General features: G+C 39.6%; 1 protein-coding gene across 2 annotated transcripts; it reads right to left on the reverse strand.

Annotated features, from left to right (window-relative positions):
• Window positions 1–25: 25 nt before the first annotated feature.
• On the reverse strand, window positions 26–21,334 carry LOC136686388 (transmembrane protein 255B). 2 transcript variants are annotated; one of them, XM_066660125.1, is made up of 9 exons: window positions 21,113–21,334; window positions 18,310–18,452; window positions 17,866–17,928; window positions 8,110–8,199; window positions 5,943–6,023; window positions 2,836–2,921; window positions 2,502–2,661; window positions 1,416–1,565; window positions 26–1,320 (listed from the first exon to the last, which is right to left on the reverse strand). In XM_066660125.1, the coding sequence occupies exons 1-9, from the start codon at window positions 21,168–21,170 to the stop codon at window positions 1,096–1,098; spliced, it is 1,056 nt and encodes a 351-aa protein (XP_066516222.1). In that variant the 5' UTR covers window positions 21,171–21,334; the 3' UTR covers window positions 26–1,095. The 2 variants fall into 2 exon arrangements, with proteins under 2 accessions (XP_066516222.1, XP_066516223.1); XM_066660126.1 differs by lacking the exon at window positions 21,113–21,334 and adding an exon at window positions 19,281–19,396.
• Between the last annotated feature and the right edge of the window lie 135 nt (window positions 21,335–21,469).

Genomic DNA, 21,469 nt, shown 5'->3' on the forward strand with positions numbered 1-21,469 from the left:
TTACAGAAGGACAGATCTAGCGCTTTACCGACATGTGCAGTGAGAATTCTGTGTGAAGTGTCCCTGTGTCTTACCTTACACACTCCCCTGTGAGTGTTGATGGGCTGATCCATACATATGTCACACTTTTTTTTTTTAACTATTATTCAAAGTGCACTGAACATAGAATGTAGGAAACCTTCTCCGAAGATGTCAAGTTCTTAATATTAAATGAATGTTTGCCTTCACTGCCCTTTCAGAACATTTGTAAAAATCAAGCATAACACACCATATGTCATATTTTAAATAAGCATCTGAACTCATTGCCGTTAGTGTACGAGTGACAGTCTACAGTGAGTAAATAACGGTACGGTGCTGATTTTTGTTTCTCCTTTGTACTCAAACTGAATTAGAAATGAAACAATGGCTTATTTAAAGTGCACAAGTGATTCAATCGTAAAAGACCACCACCATGGCCATGGTTTACCAAAGATGGAACTCCACCAAAACAACAGACAAGCAAGCAGTGATCAGTGAAGATATTCATGGTCTAATGCTGATTGTGGTTAAAAATAAATTAATACCTTGAAAATGACATGAAAGAAATGTGCTTACTTCCGTCTGATTCACCTGAATTATACTACTCTCTTGAGTGGATTCCTAGTGGTTGGTGGAAAGATTTGTATAATACATGCTGGGTTTTAAAGTACGAACAGTGATAGACGAAAACAAGAAAATACAAGTGTGTCTACTGTCTTAACAGTCGAGGCAGAGAGAAACGATGCTGTGCTACAATATACTACACACCACCACTCATAAAAGTAAACACTAGTAACAGCAGTATTTCACATTTATAATTCTCAAAGCTTTCGTTCTGTGTGTTATCCTTGATTCATCTCTAATCCAGAGTGCAGGAGTACTGAACTAAAACGACCAGAGCTGTGCCACAGTGCCTTCTGCAAATTTATAAATACATTTGTTTAAAGGCAACACCTTATTCTGAATTATACCCATAAACACAATTAACTCTTCTTTTCTAACATCTTACCAAATGGAAATGTTAGACCTGGAATGTTGTGTGCCTCCCCCCCGCCAAGGAATTTGGACAGTAGTCCTTCAACAGGCATAAGGTGGAGGCTTCTCGAAGGGCCCTAACGAGTGTCCGTAGAGCGTGGGTGCATTAGGAGTGAGCATGTAGCCAGAGCTCTCCTGTGACGTGGACTGAGATGGAAGTGAAGGGTTGGTGCTGGACTGGGCTTGAGGCTGGCTCTCGTCTGATGGGGACACAGGCACTTCAGGGCTGGGCTGAGAAGGGCTGGGGGCCGGATAACTATTGAGGTGCTGAAGATGAAGAATGTACAGTGTGTATTCAGTAACAGTGCATTTTACATTTGTCCAAGTGCAGGTCTGAGTATTTTCTCTGTAGATGTGGTTACCTGCATGGGCATGGGGTAGTTGGGGTATGCAGGCAGGGCTTGTCCCGAAGGGCAGAAGCCAGCGTAGGTGAGCATGTGTTGCGTGGGGTTATAGAGGATGTGTGGCGGTGGAGCAGGACTTTGAGACATCTGGGTCTGAACAGCTGGAGCCTACAATACAGAAAGAAAGGGAGGGAGCAGACATCTGTAGTCTGTGGAAGCTGGTTAATATTATTCAAGTTGGGGCTTTGTGCCACGTCAGTTTCACTAACCATCCCAATACTATAGACATTAGAGCGGGAATTTATGATAATTAGTAGTCTGCTGATTTTTAATGTACTCAGGTACATTGAACACTCACTGCAGTACAGCTATAATGAATTAATAAATGTTCAAGCCCCATTAAATTCTTAAAAGAATGGTTTGAGGCTAATGTTAGCAGGTAATGGCAGGATCTTGCTGGCCAGAATCTTCACAATATAAATTAATTTAAAAACGTAAAATAAAAAATTATATATATATATATATATATATATATATATATATATATATATATATATATTTAAAAAACCCTGAATAAATAGAATTAAAGAAATACTAAGAGTTCATCCATTTGTTGGTTTTCTCCTCTGAACGTTAGTGCAGTTTCTGCAGTGCTGAGCCCAGAATAACAAAGACAACAGACTCAGTGATGGTCAGTGAAGCATCACATTGATTTTGAAGCCTTAAGCTCAGTTAAAGGAACACTACATAAATTAAAGGGTAAAATATTATGTAGTCTCTGGCTCCATAACATACTGCCACACTCAATATTAGAGAAAAGCAGGCTGCTGCTAGTGCCTGACACCAACGTTCTGGGTGAGGGTCTACATTGAGTTAAAGGTGAAATTCGTTTAGGTCTTTGAATCTGGACTCAAATATAGTTTCTAGTTCTGGATTTTGAAATCATTGTTGGTTGTGACACTGAGTGGCCAAACCACCCAATAAGTGAAGTCACTCAGTTAACTACCAGTGATTACTAAATCTTTTTTAAAGTGACGATTTTGAAACTGGAATCAAAGGCTGTATATAAAGACCACTTATAATCTGTAACAGAGAAAGTCTCACCATGTCCTTGAATGCTCCTAATATGGCCGCTGTGAGGATGCCCAGGAAGACTCCGAGCACGTTGAGCACCACACTGGACCACAGCAGCCTGTGCAGGTGCACCACGTCCCAGCAACTGCTCACACTGGTGAACTCAAAATAGTGAGCATGGTACTCTGGGCTAGAGGAGGAGACATGTTAAATGGAAGATGTTTCAAATTCTTAACATATAATAGTAATAATACTACAAATATGTTATATATAAAATGTTGAGTTAATGGGTTTATATTAAATAAAATATATAATAATAATAACAGTTTTTGAAAGCTTTTACATCTAAACTGGAGCAGCTCACCTCTCGCAGCTGAATAAATCACAGCAGTAGCAGGTGTTGCTCTTCACTTTGAGTTTGCATTCCTGATTAAATGACTGACACATAACCTAAAGAAACAAAAGACAAATAGAATGAAAGACAGTGAACAAGATTCTGCAGACTCGTATCATAAAAATAAAGTGCATCTAAAAACTTGCAGCTGAGTATGTTCATGCAAAGAAACGGTCAATGACATTAGCAGCTTTTCACCAGCAGAGGGCAGACAACACTAGGGCCCTGGACACTCAAAATCCCCAATACCTGCAGCTTGAGGATCAGGTTCTGTCCTGGAGGACCTGGGTCTGGTAGTATCAGCTGTATGTGAATTCAGACACAGGTTCGTATAATGTATGTGTTGTTTACCAGGCTCATGTTTGTGCATTTCTACATCAAAATTAGTATCGCTTTAGAGATATGCACTGAATGATCACTGGATTAAGAACTCCACTGATCACACAGGAGCACTTTGTAGTTCTACAATCACAGAGTGTAGTCCAGCTGTTTCTCTGCATATTTTGTTAACCCTTTGTTATTACTTGGGTGGTGGATTATTGTCAGCTGTGCCATGACACTGATGTGGTGGTGGTCTGTTAGCGTGTGTTGTGCTGGATCAGACACAGCAGTGCTCCTTGAGTTTTTTTTGCTCACTGTCCACTCTTAGACACACATACGTTTGTGTTGGTCATCCTTTAGTCCATCAGTAGACACAGGATGCTGTCAGCTGGATATTTTTGGTTGGTGGACTGTTCTGAGTTTCTGATCCCCTTGTGCTAGCATAACACACTAAAACACCAACACCACATCAGTCTCACCACAGCACTAAGAATGACCAGCAAAATCATACCTGCTCTGTGATGGTCCTTACCTTTACAGAACATGGTGGAAGGGGCCAAGTATGCAGACAAACAAACTGACTACAATGTGTAATTGTAGAAAATGCTCCTGATTTGTCAGTGGAGCTGACAAAATAGACAATGACTGTAGACACAAGGTAGGTGTTCCTAATCTTGCGATCTATCCGTATACACCTTCTCACATTTAACTCACTGATTAACAAGGTCACTCACAAGAACATCTCTAAACTGTGCTAGACTCTGACACTCTAGGAGCGGAAATGATGATGTCTGATCTACAGGGTTTCAGCCTAGAAGAATCTGATTTCAGTAATGAACCCTTCTCATTGACACCTAATTAGGTAAAGATAGCAATTCCAGTGACGTCTAAACACAACCAACTTAAACAGAGTTTGCCCCTCACCAGGGAGGAGAAGTAAAGATCACCTACGCTGGAGAGGTCAGAGGACAGCCAATCAGCCTTAGTTAAAATTCATGTTGACATAATCAGCGTACCATTTTTAAAGTACTGATAGTGACCAGTGCAGTGAAACCAGTGAAGAACACACGCTATTTTTCATCTTCAGGCAGCAACGATGAGCAGCGTGAGTGGATATCACACTGAGAAACTCAGCAAGGACCCCAGGGACCATTGTTGAGATAAAGTGTCAACTTTTAGCAATAAGGGTCCATACGACCTGAATGACCCTGCATTGCTGCCTCCAAATTCATACTTGGGTATTACCAACCATCTTGTTTTACGGCTGAAGTTTTTAAACCATTGAACAGTTCTGAAACTATAAAGCTGAGTGCAGGATTTGTTTGCATTGCACCCAAAGGACAGAAGCCACTCTTAACAGCAACTGTACACTGGCTTTAATTAAGGAAATGGTGCTTGGCGCAGAAGCCTTTACTCATAATTTTCTCCTAGTAAACAATATTGCAAATTTAGTCTGTAATGAAGATGATGAAGTCATGTTATAACGTACATCATCATCCGGGCTTGACAAAGTCTTAAATTAAAAAACGATGTTTATGGTCTGAGACAGTTTATATAAACCAGAAAAGTATTCATTTTTATTCTATATTTTTGTACATCTCTGGAGCCCTATGAATGAACCAGAATTCACTCATTCATTGTCTGTAACCGCTTATCCAGTTCAGGGTCATGGTGGGTCCAGTCCTTCACAGGGACACACACACACACACTTGAGTCACCAATTCACCTACCAACGTGTGTTTTTGGAACATGGGAGCAAACCAGAGCACCTGGAGGAAACCAACACTGACACAGGGAGAACACACCAAACTCCTCACAGACAGTTGGTAATTTAAGTAAAAATAGTTCAATTATGTATTGCTTATTTCTTTGACAGATATTTGATGTGTTTCCTGTGCTGTCCTAGAGGCGTGGTCAATCAAAAAACATCTTGAGATGAAAGTGGAAGGCAATCCAGCCCGATATTTTATTTACTTAGTTCATCAATCAGTGCAACCATTGTATATCCGTACAATACGTATTTCAGATGATGTTACTGTCACTTGTTTATTCCAAGTAGTTCTGACATTTTGAAATGGATGGTGCTTTTCCACCGCATGGGTCTTGCTATTCCATTGGCAGGGATCCCATCTCTAACAGGAATCGCTGGCTATGAAATTCACAACAACGGCGGTGGTAAATTTAGGTGCTGTTTACTCACCATGTATTTGTGTGTTGTTTTAGTTTTTTGGACTGAACACAGTCACAGATCAGTTTTACTTGTTGCATGTTCGGTTTTCACAGGGCCATCGGCCCGAGGAGCATATAAACCTCTTCAAAACACCTAGAAGTAAAGTTACGAGCTGCCGTTGTGAGTCTGATAAGAATAAATGTGCAAGCTGCTGTAACTTAAGAGATTTTACCCGCGGAGGTTTGTGCTGGATTTCGTGGTGATTCACATGGCTCTGTTCAAACAGTGCTCTGCAGGGTTTACATGTCACGATTTAGTACCTAATCGGCACAGCTAGAACCCGGAGCGAGCTTGGATGAAAACTTACATGGTTCCAGATACCAAATTTGGCCAGTGGAAAAGCAGAAGGGCCATGCCGAGTCTAGTAGAGTCGTGTAGGTTCCATGCAGTGGAAAAGTACCATAAAACTCAAAGTCAAACAAAGTTCTGATTTGCCAGCAGTGTTAAGGACTTTAAGACTTGCCTTTTTCAGATTAATCTGAACAGACATGAGAGGGAACCACTTGTTGTGAAGGGCGATACACACCTCAGTGTAGTAGTTGTCGTAAGCATAACCTGAGCCACTGGCGTAGAACAGGCACCTCCCCTCCATTAGAGGTCTTCTGTCCTAGGGTAGGAATAAAAGAGTGGGGGATGGGGGGGTGGGATGTGCAGTGTTTATAGACTGAGCAAACTGAACAACAGAAACTCAATTTCACAGCCGTATCGATTCCTATTTCTGCAATTAAGCTTTAATGGGCTTTTTGAAATACGGCATGTCTAGTCTTAAAGTGCAAAGCAAGCAGTGTGCACTCCAGTATGTGCTCAATCCGACTGTAGGTTACACACAATTCAGTTGAGCGTAACAGAACACAGTGCAAAATCTCCTGTTGATTATTTCCTAATTAAATAATGTATGTGAAAGTAAAGGTATTAGCAGCAGATGCCTACATACATCAGTGAATTAATAATATGTAATCTCAACTGGGCCCATTACGACACTATTACTGCATTTATTGATCCAAGAGTTTAAGCATCTGTGACTTCGTTTTAGAACAAGACTCTGGCTACAGAAGGCTGTAGTTACTGCTTTTCTTCACAGTGGACCTGACGTCATATTCAATCTTTCTGATCCAAATAAATGTACAGAAAGGCTGTTATTCATCCTTGAAATATTGTTTCCTTGAATTACTTGAATTCCAGTAATTCATCATTCATTCCTATAAACCATTTTATTGGTGTATATAAATTCAGTCAGCCAAAAATAAATGAAGGCAAGGCAAGTCAGCAATTAAAACTTGCTGCATATAATACTAATAGAATGCAAGCTCTAAGGCTTATAAGAATTTTAACACCCCATACACAATACTAGAGGTCACCAACCCTAGCCTTGAAGCTCTAACATCTTGTTGACTAACCTCAACTGCAATCTGCCACATCTGCTCCAGCTAAATCACTTCTTCAGAAGTCCCTGACTGGCCGGAAACAGGCGCTTTAGTTCAGTAAACTGAAGAACATTTTAAATGCCATTTGGAACTAATGATCGGTAACGATCTCCAGGATATTGTTTGCTGATCACTTATTAAATGATTAAAGCAAATTGTAGTCATTTATCAGTAAGAGGATTCAGCCTAATGCCACACTTTTCATGTCTAACCACACTAACAGCTTATCAGTCCTGCGTCTCTGACTTCCTGTGTGACGTTCAAATGTTCAAAAGTTACCTGCACAGCTTCTACTGACTGTATGGCTGTTTGAACAGCACACCAGAGATTCGTGCCTGTGCAGGCTAGCATTCCCAGAATTCACTGCACGAGAAGCCGATCGGGAAGTGAGATGCCACAGGTTTCCTCACTGAAAACAGTAGGATCACTGGGTCCAGTTTATAAATACTGTCAACCTGCTGCAGAAAGTTCATTCCTGCCCACTTGTTTTTTAATGCATACTATTCTTCTCTAGAATAACAGTAACCCAAAGTGTTGCCATGGTTATGTTGTTAAGGAAATGACTGAGAAGGCAGAAGTGGCTCCATCATGGCTTCATCTTTCAGATAAACAAGTTACCCTAGCTAGACTAATCTGTTAGTTCAGTCCAGAAACAATGAAAATATATTTTTCTGACTAACTACCTTCCACATTGTCCAAAGGTAACAGAACGCCACAATTATGTCCTCATCAGCAGACAAAGCTGAAGCATCTCAATGATTTTGAAGCTGTAATTTTAAAGCTAATAAACTATGTAGAGTAGGTGTTTTCATGTGGGCTCTTATTTCCTCTATTACTTAGAGTAATGAACAGTATTCACTTGAAAACTGGCCTAGTGAATACAACTAGATTGAAATTTAGTTCCAGACTAACAAACACCAGTAGTTTGTAGAAGAGCTGCAAGAGAGGATGTATCGGATGTGGGCAGTTTGCAGTGGTGTCGTGATGAATGAGGCACTGACACTAACGGTCATCCACTCAGACGAGACGAGGCTTGATTATATCCACAAACTTTCATTACCAAAACCACTACAAAAGGTGCAAGAGAGAGGAGGGCTGGCTTATATAGCATAGAAAGCGTGTGTCTGTGTCAGAGACAGTGAGAGAGAGAGAGAGAGAGAAATAGGAGCTGGGCGTTAAATATGATTTAGTACATGCATATAAGAGCCTGTAGGAAGGGGATTAAAGATTAGAGTCTTATAGATTCTAGAGATCCAATGTTCTACTTACAATAAACTCTGCAGCAATGATGCCATCCACGATGGCGCAGAAGAAACAGGCGATTACTCCAAGGCTGACGAAAATGATAGAGGCAACCAACTGAAAATACAAACAAGGAGGGGTTAAAAACAGACAAATTAAATGCTACGTAATATAGCAAGAACACACCCTGGAGGGGACGCTAGGCTTTCACAGGGCGACACACACACAGACAATTTTGAGTCGCCAATCCACCTACAAACTGTGGGAACAAATTGGAGCACCCAGAGGAAACCCACACAGACACAGTGTACTCACACTATTACGGTAAATGAATAGGCGATGAGCGTGAAAATGTAAACAAGACAATATACGTTTAATTCAAAAGCTTGTGCATGTATTAAATATATATATATTAAATAGTTATAGTCTCCTGTTCACTTTGTGTTTGGTGTGTATTTTGTCTGGAATGCCGACCCACTCTCAGAAGCACAGAAATGATCCCTCGCATGCAAGTGTTTTTCATCACTTAGTGTATTTTTCTGTGTTTGCATGAGCACTGTTCGTTGCCTGATGTGGTTTTCCTCACACAAAATAATTTCCTCCGCTTGCAAATTTTAATTGGATTGGACGCCATGGATCTGCTTCCCTTAAATAAACACTACCAAAGGCGGAACTTCTTCCACACTGCACCCAGTGATTCTGAGAAGGCTCCGGACCCACCGCGACCCTGAACTGAATAAGAGTTACAGACAATGAATGAATGAATGAATGAATGTGTGGAACTGAAAACGTTCTAGTGTAGGCTTTTATGCTTACTATTGATAAAGAGGTGAGCTGTGAGGCAGAACACGTTGAGAACCCCCAAATCATCATGGGTGTTAGCCTATGAACTGTGTGCTCATAAGCTGGATGGTTCCCTTCAGCTTTAGCTCGGAGGATGCAGCAGTGGACGTCACAATTTTAAGGTAAAAAAATGGCAGTGTTTCTTTAAATATAGCATTTGATCTGTAAATCACTGCATTCTGTTTTTCATTTTGCACAGCTTTTCTGGAAAATGTGCTTTTCAATATTTGCAGATTATCAGCTGTTGATGTTTTAAGATTTATCACATACAGCCTTTTTTGAACATAGTTATGCTTCTTACAGTTGCAAAGAAATACAAAGACCAATACTCAGAGCCTTGTGTTTTGCAACTCCCCTTCCCCTTTTCTGTTCCTCTGCTTTGTTGGGTGATAACTACTGTGTCTGGACCTGGACTGAAGTAATAAACGAAATGTACAGCCTCTCCAAGTGGTGCCCACCAAACCAATGCTTTATGAGTAATTTACTGCCTTACAGACCAAAGGCAGTGTGAAGGGCAACACTATGCACAAAGGAAAGGGCAACCTCCCTCACCCAATCACATCATACACCAGTAAAACAAAAACACTCTCACCCCATCTACCTTAGTTAACATTATACTAACTGATTTTTTTCCCCAAATATTCCCTCACTAGAAGTCTGGATTAATAAAATTTACTATTTTTCAAATATATCAGTGTATTTAATTTATTATTTATGTTACTATTTTTAGCGTTCAGCCAATATTAAGCAGTTACTGCTTAAAAAAAAAAAAAGCAGTATTAACAATACATTGCTCAGCATGATCATTTCTCCCATCTCAGAAACTTAGTCAAAAGCATTTAGATAAACACTGGTACATTTAAATTTCTTAGAATATTCTCCAAACCCCCAATCAACCAAAGCCCACATTCATCATAAAATCTTTCCACTCCAAAAAATGCTGCCCAAACTGGATTTTTATCCCCCTCCAATCAAGGATCATCCATGGTGAGAGGTCATTAGCTGATGCTTTAAATGCCACTCATCTGTTCAGCCAAGTAGAAGTCATTATGCACGAGAGCTCATATCAGCTGAGCTAAAGACACTGCTGTGGCTACTCCATTTTCCATGTCCATCTGGTGTTCTGCCCTAAGAGACATGCTGCTGATGAGACTGTTGAAGTTTAGTAAAGAGAGTCCTTGCAAAAATGTGGTTCTTTTTTTAAACAGTGTAGATCCATATTTTAATAGCGCAGCTGTATAGAGCAAACCAAAAGTTAATCAAAACACATTTTTATTCTTTCCCACTGCCTCATTTCCCCTCCTCTTGTGATGGCATCGTGCATATATTTCTACATTAGCCCCATACTGTTTAATCTAACTGAGTTTAGAACCAGATTGGAGGAGAACAGTGTAGAAGTGTCTGAAACAGACTGACAAAAGGTTCCTGTAAACACAAACAAGGGCTGTTTCTCAATGTGTTCTTAGGCGTTTGTATGTTCTTGTCTGAAGTGATTTTCAATCCTTCCAAAATAACAAGTTGATTTCTCAGGAACGTTTTTCTAGAGAACACAACTCCATTTCTTGTTGTTTATGGTCTTGAGAAACAGCCAAGGATCATACCATAGAATTCATTTGTTTCAGACAGGTTTTCTCCTACAGGTCATTTGTTAAAATATAATAAATATTTAACCATATTTAAGACTGAAGTTTTCAAATAATGATTTATAAATGTTTAATCCACAGAGAAAACTACGCTGTGGGTTATCGCAACCAAAGAAAATCACTTCGGGCACACAAACACCTGTGTACAGATTGTAAAATCAAGTCAAGTGACACACTTGGAGCTTCAGCTGGAAGTCTGTCCAAGGGTTGATATCTCTGTCGCTGAGGTAAACTGCAAGGCAAACAGAATTACAGCCAATCTAAAGCAGTGTGCACTGTGATCAAACCTAATCTCTTCTGTTACCAGCTGCAAGTCGTAATGATTTCCAGCCTAGCTAAAGTCCACAAAGTGACTGCACCCCTGGGCCAACTGAGTTAATTAAGAATTTCAATGGCCGGCGATTTCATACACCTGCAAAAAGAGAGAATGTGTCAGAGACAATAGGCCCTGACAGCAGTATTAATGTGTATTATCTTACAGCCAGCTGCTGTCCCATAAAACACACACACATGCACTTCCTCTTCATCGACCTGATCCCTGAGATGAACCAATCAGAACGTTTTAAATCCACCTGCAGACCACCAGTGGTCCAAGCAAGAGGGAGGAACTAATGTTGCAGAATAATTTCAGTCAGTCCAAGGACAAACGCTGCACAGTGGTCAAGTGATCGATGACCACAATGGTCACAGGTATAATGAGAGTTGAAGTCAGGAGGATCCAGACTCAGAGTTATGACCCCTGAAAGAACATTGCCTTGACCACAAGGTGACCCAGAGCAAAGCAACAACACACAAAATTATTTAATAATTAAAGGTCTGTGGGATCTGAGATTTCTACAACCAATTCCCAGACCCCATGTTAGAACAAATCGTTTAACGTAAACCGACACTGAAAAACCTGTTTAGTCTAGAGTTAGGCTTAATTTAGGTCTGGCATTCTGTCCCAATTGTTTAATATATTTTTTTACCCCTTTAGGACTAATGACCTCAAATGGTTAAAGCATGACTGGAGATAGAACAAAATCTCCTGATGATAGGGCCAAAATTAGACCTGGTGCTTTAGGGTAAAATATCCATGATGAGCGTACTTCTGTTTGCTTGCGTTGCGTTCCGTTCTTGCACTTCAGTTACACTAGACTATTAAGTGTATTACACACAGAAGAAACGCATATTAAGATCAACTGCTCCCATATACAGTTGCACAGTCAAGGTAAAAAAAATAAATAAATAAAAAAAAGCACACTATTCTACCAGCTGGACAATACTTTCTACTCTGCTAAAAAGGTAGAAGTTTAAACTTAATGTACTGTAGTCACAGGACATTAATAGTTATCAGTAAACCGTGATGATTCATTCAGCTGATATGGGTTTCTTAGAAAGCAGTAAAATTTCAGCTGTTTTCCTTGGGACTGTATACGTTTTCAGCAGTGTTGTCACAATACCAAAATTATGATATCTTATCATAATTATGATTATGAAAATTCATATCTACATAAGAATCATATACAGTGATCCCTCATTTTTCGCGGGGGATGCGTTCCAAGACCACCTGCGAAAAAAGAATTTCCGTGAAGTAGAGGAAAGATAATTTTCTATGTATTTAATGAGTATTTGGACTTTTAAAACCCTCCCTGTACTGTTAACAACCCTCCCTTTGCATTAAACAGTCATTCTATAATGTTTTTCAGCTGGAACTACATGTGATATCCTACCAGTTTCTTTAATAGAGTAATTCCTAAGCTGTGATTTAGCGCAAGTAAATTTCACTCGGATGTGGACATGAACAATACGTAAGAAATACTTGTAAATGATATATTTTGTCACCTAAAGGCCTAGTCTAATACATGTATCTAAATAATAAAAAAGCCCCCTTGAAAAAACCCGCGAAGCAGCGAATCCGCAAAAGATGAACCGCGAAGTACTGAGGGATTACTGTATATAAAAAATTCCAATCTGGATTCAGGCCAAATCATAGCACTGAGCCAACTCTAGTCAAGATTACAAACAATCTTCTTCTTGCCTCTGATCAAGGCCATGTATCCCTGTTGGTGTTTCTTGACCTCAGTGCAGCTTTTGATACGATAGACCACAATATTCTCCTAGAAAGTTTAGAAAACATGGCTGGAATCACAAGGACAGCCCTGTCATGGTTCCAATCTTACTTAAGGGAACAATATCAGTTAAAAGTAAATGACTTATCTTCCAAGTACTCTAAAGAAAATTTGGAATTCTGCAAGGCTATATTTTAGGACCATTATTATTTACATTATACATGTTACCACTAGGCACAGTTATAAGAAACCATGACATTAACTTTCACTGTTACACAGACGACACGCAATTGTACATAATCAGCCAAGCGCGATGACAAACACAGATTAAAGAAGACGTGACAGGTAGGATGTTGCGTAACTTCCTCCTAAACCATAACAAAACCGAGGTCCTGCTTTTGGGTCCAAATGTGGCAAGAAAAAAAATTATTATATTTAATTTTACATCTTGCTCACATTCCAGTTATATCTAGTTCAGCAGCAAAAAATATTGGTGTCATAATTGACCCGGATTTATCGTTCGATCAACACATAGGCAGTATCACTAGGACAGCTTTTTTTCAATTTTCGCAACATCGTCAAGATTAGAAATGCCTCATCCCTGCAGGAGGCAGAACCATTAGTACATGCCTTTATTACTTCAAGGGTTGACTACTGTGACGCACTACTGTCAGGATGCACCAGCAGAAACTTAAGAAAACTTCAACTAGTTCAACATGCTGCAGCCAGGGTCCTCACTAAAACTAGAAGATTTTAACATATCAGCCCAGTTCTGTCATCACTTTATTGGCTGCCTGTTAAATTCTGCCTTTATTAACGTATAAAGCCCTACCTTTCTCTTGCTCCTGAATACCTTCAAGATATTATTTCCTATAAGGAGTCTCCACTATTACACAGATTACAAAGTACTGGATTTTTAATATTTCCCAGAATTCAGAAGGCCTCTGCTGGGGGAAAAAAAGCTTTTTCTTATAAAGCCCCCCAACTCTGGAATGGAGCGGAGGGATGTCCTTCCGATTCTCTCCTTTTAGTTAAAGCTGTACTTTTAGTTAAAGCCTAGGAGCTGCCCACACTACACTGAAGTTTTCATGGAGTCCTAACTATTATTGCCAGTAGATTGACCAGAAGAGGATAGGTCCCACCTCTTGTGAGCCTCCCAAGGTTTCTTCCTCAGCTTTGAAGGAGTTTTTCCAAGCCACTGTCGCCCCTGGCTTTCTCACCTGGGGTATTTTTTACATTCTTTATATTTTTACTTTATATTTTTTATCTCATGTTAAAACTTTCTTACCGGAATTCTGTGAAACTGCTTTGTGATATCATCAGTTGTAAAAAGAGCTATACAAACAAATTTGATTTGAAAACTTAAGAATTTAAAAGAGCAATTAGCATATGTTAACCAAAACAACAATTTAAAATAATTTTAAAATTTGTCTTGATTTTGGGTCAGAAAATCAGATGCCTAGTCAGCAGGGTCTCCAATAATTTGCCATCAGTCAATTAAACCCATATAATCTACAGTGTTCATTAACCCTCTGGGGTCGAAGAACGTACCGGCGCCTCACATACGACCATTCGAGATGTTTCTATTAATATTACCTCCGCCTCTCACCATGCCTAACTGGTGGATTCGCTAGTTTTTAAGACTGATAAATCTATTTCAATCACAAAAACAATTCATCCACATGAGTAATGGGATGTTTTCATAAGAAATATAAAGATTTTCTAAAAAATCGGATTTAAGTTTTTCAGGGTTAGAGATTTTCTCTTCAAAATATGCTCTAGGTGACATGGGCCTCTCTTTACGAGAGAGCTGAGATTGATCTGAACATTTTGATATAAATTAGTGAGCAATATATTAAAATACAAGTACTCTAAATGCGAATTTCAGAAAATTGAGAAAATGTCCTTAGACCGCAAAGGGTTAAACATATTTGCCTTTTTCTATTCATTCCCATAAACGTCTACTAGTTTAAACTCACAGTGTACACAGATGCCTTATCTGTCTCTCACCTATTTTAACCTGTGGTAGCATTATTGAGAAAATACTTATAGCTCATTCTTGTACCAAATGTTTGACTTCCTGTCTCCTGTAGAAAGGTGATTTGTATATAATAATACATTTAATTTATATAGCACACTTCAAGGACACTTTCCATAGGAAATAAAATGAATCTTCATGAAAACCCATCAGACATGTCATCTGACACTGGCCACTGGACTGCAGCATGAAATGGGCTGTGCACATTCATACAGAACTGAGTGTGAGTCATGTGTCTGTACTTGTGTAAATGAACTTCAGTGGCTGTGCAATTGTGACTTGATAGGAGGGTGTGTGTACAGTGTACTGTGTCTGTATAGTGAGAATGTATGGGAAGACATGGGGTTTAGTTACGGACACTGCACTGCTGTTCCTCTCTCTCCGTGTGCGTGCACACTGATGAGTGTGTGCATGGGCCAGCGTCTTTGTCGTTAAATTTTAAAGGGTGTTCTGGGATCAGAGCCGAGGAGGTGGGCCGCCAGCAGAAAGGCTTAAATCACAAAAAGAGACGTCTCAACAAACTACCACAGTTACACCTCACAGCCTTCTCCCTGAACCACCTAGGGCTGCCCAGCATGTAGTTTGCAATATTAACCTTTGCAATACTGTAACTTACAGAGCTAGAATTCCAATTACTTTAAATGGCATAACAAAAATTAATGTAATGTAAATTTTAGGTACATAAATCTGCACACTTTCATTACACGAGAACAGGACGTGTCAGAATGCTACAGTAAAACTAAGCACAGACGACAGTTGAGAAAAGAGGATCGACACAGTGATAGACAACTAAGGTTCCGTGAAAGGCAGTCATCATTAATTATATAGTACTTGGTTAGTGCCATGACTAAGGAGGACACTGATGCTGGTCTGCATGTCTGAAAAGTACATGTATAATCAACCACTAGGGCTTATTTTACTGTAATATAGTCAAATTCCAAAGAGAATAATTTCACTCAGTGCTTCATTTTAAAACAAATAACTGATGATAGAGACAGAATGCTGAAGCATAACTTAAGGGGCACAGTGCAAAACATAAATAGAGGAATCATTTGTCCTGTGTCCCTGGTTAGTTTCTTAAGCTGTCTTCTCTCAATCAAACTGATTCAGTGTCTAGACACTGCTGGTGAATCAGTGTGTTTATAGGATTATAGGGTTTTTTTGTTTGCCAAAACAAAATGTAGGAATACATTGAAAGTTTTTGAAAAAAGAAAAACCACCCAATGTACTGTCTACATACTATTCCACCTATCCAAAAGCTGCATACAAGTACACTATTACAAATCAGGACTGATGTGTCAAATGGGTCATTGGTGTGCATATCTTGAAAATGACGGGAGGGTAGTAGTTCCAAATCAAGGTTGAAGAATAATAATAAAAGAACTTTACAGAAAATAAAACTAAATAAGAACAGTATATATATATAGCTGCATTGCATAAAATACTAATTACATTTGTGGTAGGACTGAAGGCTATATTTACCTGTGCATATTGAAAATATGTTTGCTGGAAAAGCCAGTTTAGAGTCACATCACTCAGTGCCATGGCTGTTGCAACTTGAGCATCAAGACTTTCTGGGAAATTCAGTAATTCACCAATGCTAACGCAATTTCCCCCTCTTTCTGATCCAAAGCCATTGTCCAATCACAGAGAGCATTACCGACCGCACCACAGATCAGACACCTGACAAAGTGAGGCCCATTTGGTCACCAATTTTATTTGTCATGTATCTCCAGGTAAAAAGGATATTTGTTTGCAATAAGATCCCTTATCCTCCTTTATGTGTAACACAATCTTTACAGTCATCTTTCTGAGACAAAGATAAACAGCAAAATTAAATTATGATCCGTGTTTGTGACATGAGCTCAGATTTGAAAACAAGAAAAAAAATTCAGAATAAGTAAAAAGGATTCAATTAGTACACACAACATTCGATGTATCAATAAAAATGGCTGCTTCATTACAATGGCACCTGTCAGGAGGCGAGATTTTCTAGGCAGGATATAAACAGTCAGCAAAATCAGGTGTGTTTGAATGATGTGTTTGAAGCAGGAAAAATGGATTAGAGCAAGCATCTTGACGATTTTGACCAGAAGTCATGTTTTGGTCAGAGCATCTCCAAAATGGCAGGTCTTGAGGTGTTTCTGGTATGCAGTGGTTAGTACCTACTAAATGTTTAAATGAAGGACAAATGTGAACCAGGGACAGGGTCATGGGTGCCCAAGGTTTATGGACCTTGCTTTGTGCACTGGTGCACAGTCATGTTGGAACAGGAAGGCCATTCTCAAACTGTTCCCACAAAGTTGGGAGCATGAAATTGTACAAAATCTCTTGATATGCTCAAGCATTATAAATTCCTTTCACAGGAACTAAAGGAGCCAAACTCAACTCCTGAAACACAACCCCACATCATATACCCCGTCTCCCAAACTTTACACTTAGCACAAAGCAGTCAGACAAGTATTGTTGTCCTGGTAACCGCCAAACCCAGACTCGTCCATCGGATTGCCAGTCAGAGATGTGTTATTCACGACTCCACAGAACACATCTCCACTGCTCTAAAGTCCTGTAGCTGTGTGCTTCACAACACTGCATCTGACACTTTTCATTGAGCTTGATGATGTAAGGCTTTGATGCAGCTGCTTGGCTATGGAAACCCATTCCATGAAGCTCTCTATGCACTGTTCTGCAGCTAATCTGAAGACCACATTAAGTTTGTAGAGATTGACTCTGCAAAAAGTTGGCAACCACTGTGCACCTCAGCAACAGCTGGCTCCTCTGTGTCTTTTTATGTGGCCTACCACTTCATGGCTGAGTTGTTGTCATTCCCATGTGTAATAATACCACTGATAGTTGACTGTGGAATATTTAATAGTGAGGAAATTTCACAAATGGGCCAGATGCACAGGTGGCATCCTATCATGGTACAATGCTGGAATTTACTGAGCTCCTGAGAGTGACCCATTCTTTCACAAATGTTTGTAGAAGCAGTCTGCATTCCTAGGTTTTAAACACCTGCGGCCATGGAAGTGATTGGAACACCCGAATTCTATGATTTGGATGGGTGAGTGAATACTTTTGGCAATACGGTGTATGTATGCAAATTACAACCAAGTTTCACTGGGGCTTTACATCTAAAAATACAAATTTATTTGCTTAAATTTGGCCAGGAAGCTTTATGGGATGGATGGAGGAAATGAGTACTCACCATAGGTCTGCGATTCTCCACCACATTAAGTCCAACAATGCCCAGGAATGTTCCGAAGCTCAGCTAGGATAAAAACAGACAAGCTTCTAAGCCATCAACACAGTCTGGGCTAATTATAAACACCTTTAAACTTGAAAAGCTAAATTCTAGCCTGTAGCAAGTACACTTCTAGGATACTAGCTCCATATTCAATAAAAAATAACAATAGTAAAAAATATTGTGTTTAATAGTTAAGCCCCAAAAATCAGCAGTCTTTCAAATCTACACATCTGAACTCCTGATCACAAACAGCCAGCCAATCCTTTGATACATTATATAGCCTGAAAACTGTCACCGTTTATTTAAGCAAAGATGGACAACTGTTTTGTCCATTAAACTGATGAAAGTGTGTATACAGTGATTGAGTCAAAGTCCTCTACTTGGCTCAAGCTCAGTGTTACTCACTATGATGCCGGGGTAGTAGCCAGCCACAGCAACATTGCCAGTGCGGGTGGCAGAGAGGAGCCCGATCACCAGAATCACAACGGACAGCATGAGAAGAGCCACGGTGCACCACAGCGCTGTGCGTCGCCGTCTGGAGTACTGCTCTGAACAACACATCCATAACAAAACACTTACAGCACTGGGCAAATGTCCTGGACCTGTGAAAACTGTTTAAGACTTACATTTCCTTGTCAGAGGTAGGGATGCACCGACATGGGAAATCCAGGTAGATGTAGATACATAATATTATACATGTACATATCAGCAGATACTGATATATAATAAATAAAGAAAGATGGAATACCCAATTTATTCAGATAACAGTAAAGCAATAAAGAAATAAGACCTCTGCTTTTGTGCTTTCCCACACGGTCAGAGGGGGAACAATATCAGCCAAACCATTTCTACACACAGTCTATGTATAAATAAAAAATATCTATTTATTTGAGAACAAGAGCATGACCTAGTCTTCTTCTGGCATGAAATGTGTCCCCGCATTTATTGGTTTAAACTATCTGCAAAAATCAAAGCATCTGTGTGGGGCCAAATATATTTTGAAAGCCAAATGTCAGCAGATTCCAATACAATTGTGCATCACTAGTAATATATAATGTATAGTGTTTTAATATTTTGTATTAAAAAAGGTTGGTGATTGCCATTTTTTGCTAATCTTAATTCTATTGTTATTACTATTTGTATTTCACTGTAAACACTTTCCATCAGTTATTTAAATAAATTAAAATTAAAAATAAGAAATTAATATATATATATATATATATTAGTTCTATTTCTGCTGTCTCCAAATTCAGAGGACGGCTAACGGCATTATCAAATGTACTACAAAATTAAACAACTCGATTTGCAAATTAGTTTCTATGGTAATTGGAACTCTGAATAAAAACGTACATAAAGGTTAAACGACTACCACATACAAACAGCAGTGGTGCAGCCAGACAATTTTCATACGGGTGACCAGACAGAGACCAGAGACAGCGCCACCATCTGCTTCTTCGGAGAACTACTTGTTTGAGGTGCGCTGTTAACTTGCATCCCTACAGAAATGGTTCTGCAAAAACGATCCCGGCAAAGCAGCGGTGGAAGGGGGTGGTGTGGGGGTGGGGGCGTGGCCAAAGATTAATTTGTGGTCCCCCCCGGCTCCGCCCCTTACAAACAGTTGTTTTATTTCCTCTCAAACGTATCAACGAAACAACTGTGATTCCCTGCAATCGTACATGTTCTTTTTAACACAGCTAACTAAAAAGTTGCCTCTAAACAGTTCATACTAAATAAGCTGTAAGTTAATGTAATGGTGTAATGGAATATAAATATTAATGAGCCGAAACAGGAAATGTATGGCAACTCTACACTGGGCTTCCATGAGGAGAGGGCTGTAAAAGCCCTAGCACTTAATATAACAATATATATTCCATGCATTTCCCATGGAAATAAACCAATATCACCCAGAAAGCAGCTTTTCTCATTCAGCCCAAGATTATGTAGCATGTGAACTGACATGGCATGGCCTACAAAATCTGTCAAAGGAAATGACATGACTTTTTCCAGAATAAAGTCAAAGCTCATCATCTAAAACGGTGTTTTGTTTAATATTAACAGCTATGTACTGTCAATATGTCTTTGTGATGTACTTAAGGCTCAACGTTATGATGTTCCCTCAACAGAAAACCTACAGGCATTATATTTATATGTAATGTAATCTGAAAAGTTGAAAAATATCTAAATGTGTCACTTAAAACATTAGGGCCCAGTCTCCCAAAAACACTGTAGCTTTAAAATAATCTCCAACAGGTACAGAAAGTGCTCAATGTGATGCCTGCTCTACCACTTAATAAGAACCTTCTTTTTTCCAAGATGCTTTTAGTAAAAACCAGCCTGGGGAAGTACAAGAGACCCAGACAATACCATAACTACATATATTTCTTTCATACGCAGTGTTCCTTATAAAATAATTGTTCAATCTATGGCCTGTCCACAAAATAATGGTGTGGTGTCCAAGTTTTTATAAATCTTCCTAGTAAATTTGGCGACTTTGGGGAGCCCCCATTGTGGACACGGGTACAGTAAAATTGGACACAGTTGGGGCAGTGTTTGTAATACAGAACTAATCATCCATCAGTTCCTGAAAACATTAATACTCTCTGCATGTAACACATTTTAAAAATAACACTAGGTAAGCTTTGGTCATTTTGCTCCTGGGCTCCCCCTACAGTTGCAGAGAGCAATTCACTTTTACAGCACTGTTCTGAAATCCCCCCCAGTATAGCACTTGGCTAAATACATGGTTAGTTAATTTTCTGAGAGAATATAAATACAAATCTTAGAGACAAAATACGTGACATTTTAAAAGTTAGTGTTCTGTTTACATTTTCTTGCGACATAGAGTATATTTCATATCCATATTCTCAATGTTTAAAATAAATAGAGGTTAGGCAAAAATACAATGCAATAATTCAAGTAGGCACTACCTTAATTTCACAAATCTACGAACTTGCAGCTAGTTTGAACGGCGATATCCAGACACCGGAACTCTGGGTGATCTAGTGATAGTTTGTAGTCTCCACAACGAAAATCATGGAATTTTAAGGTGGACATATTTTAAGGTTAGGGCAAGTCTTAAAGTAGGGTTAGTCTAGTAGTAGCCCACTTGTGGGTAAGTTAACAGAAAGTATCCACAATTCAAATGAAAGTCTATGGAATGTCCCACAAGTGCTGAAAACAAACATGAGAGAGTGTGTGTATTTCTGACCTGCTGAATCTCCGGTGTCCGCCGCGGACTGGACCGTCGCCGCCGGCTGCTGCTGCATTTCGAGCTCCGACGCCTCACCGAAACACCAGGGATTACTCTCAAATATCAGTTCTCACTCCGAGTGTTTGTTCGCTGTTACTTTAAAACGTTAACGAGAGTTTAGACCATGTTCCGTTCGTAGCAGCAGCAGCTCCAAACGCGGAGTTCACCGTGTGCGCCGTCTCCAACACCGAGAGAGAGAGCCTACAAGCGTTCTGTTACCGTTCACAAGGGAGTCACGGTGTAACCTCCGTAGAAACCAATCAGGAGCTCAGATCAATAACAAATCGGCCAATCAGGAGTCGAGATCAGTCAATC

The sequence above is a fragment of the Hoplias malabaricus genome, chromosome 2, assembly GCF_029633855.1.
Source record: "Hoplias malabaricus isolate fHopMal1 chromosome 2, fHopMal1.hap1, whole genome shotgun sequence".
NCBI lineage: Eukaryota > Metazoa > Chordata > Actinopteri > Characiformes > Erythrinidae > Hoplias > Hoplias malabaricus.

Bases quoted from the DNA above. Each gene is read 5' to 3' on its own strand.
- LOC136686388 (XM_066660125.1), bottom strand. From the start codon at position 21,170: ATGCAGCAGCAGCCGGCGGCGACGGTCCAGTCCGCGGCGGACACCGGA. The intron at 8,200-17,865 runs GTGAGTACTCAT...TTGTATTTTCAG, and splicing joins TGGAGAATCGCAGACCTATG to TTGGTTGCCTCTATCATTTT. The intron at 1,566-2,501 runs GTGAGACTTTCT...TCTGTATTGTAG, and splicing joins TAGGAGCATTCAAGGACATG to GCTCCAGCTGTTCAGACCCA.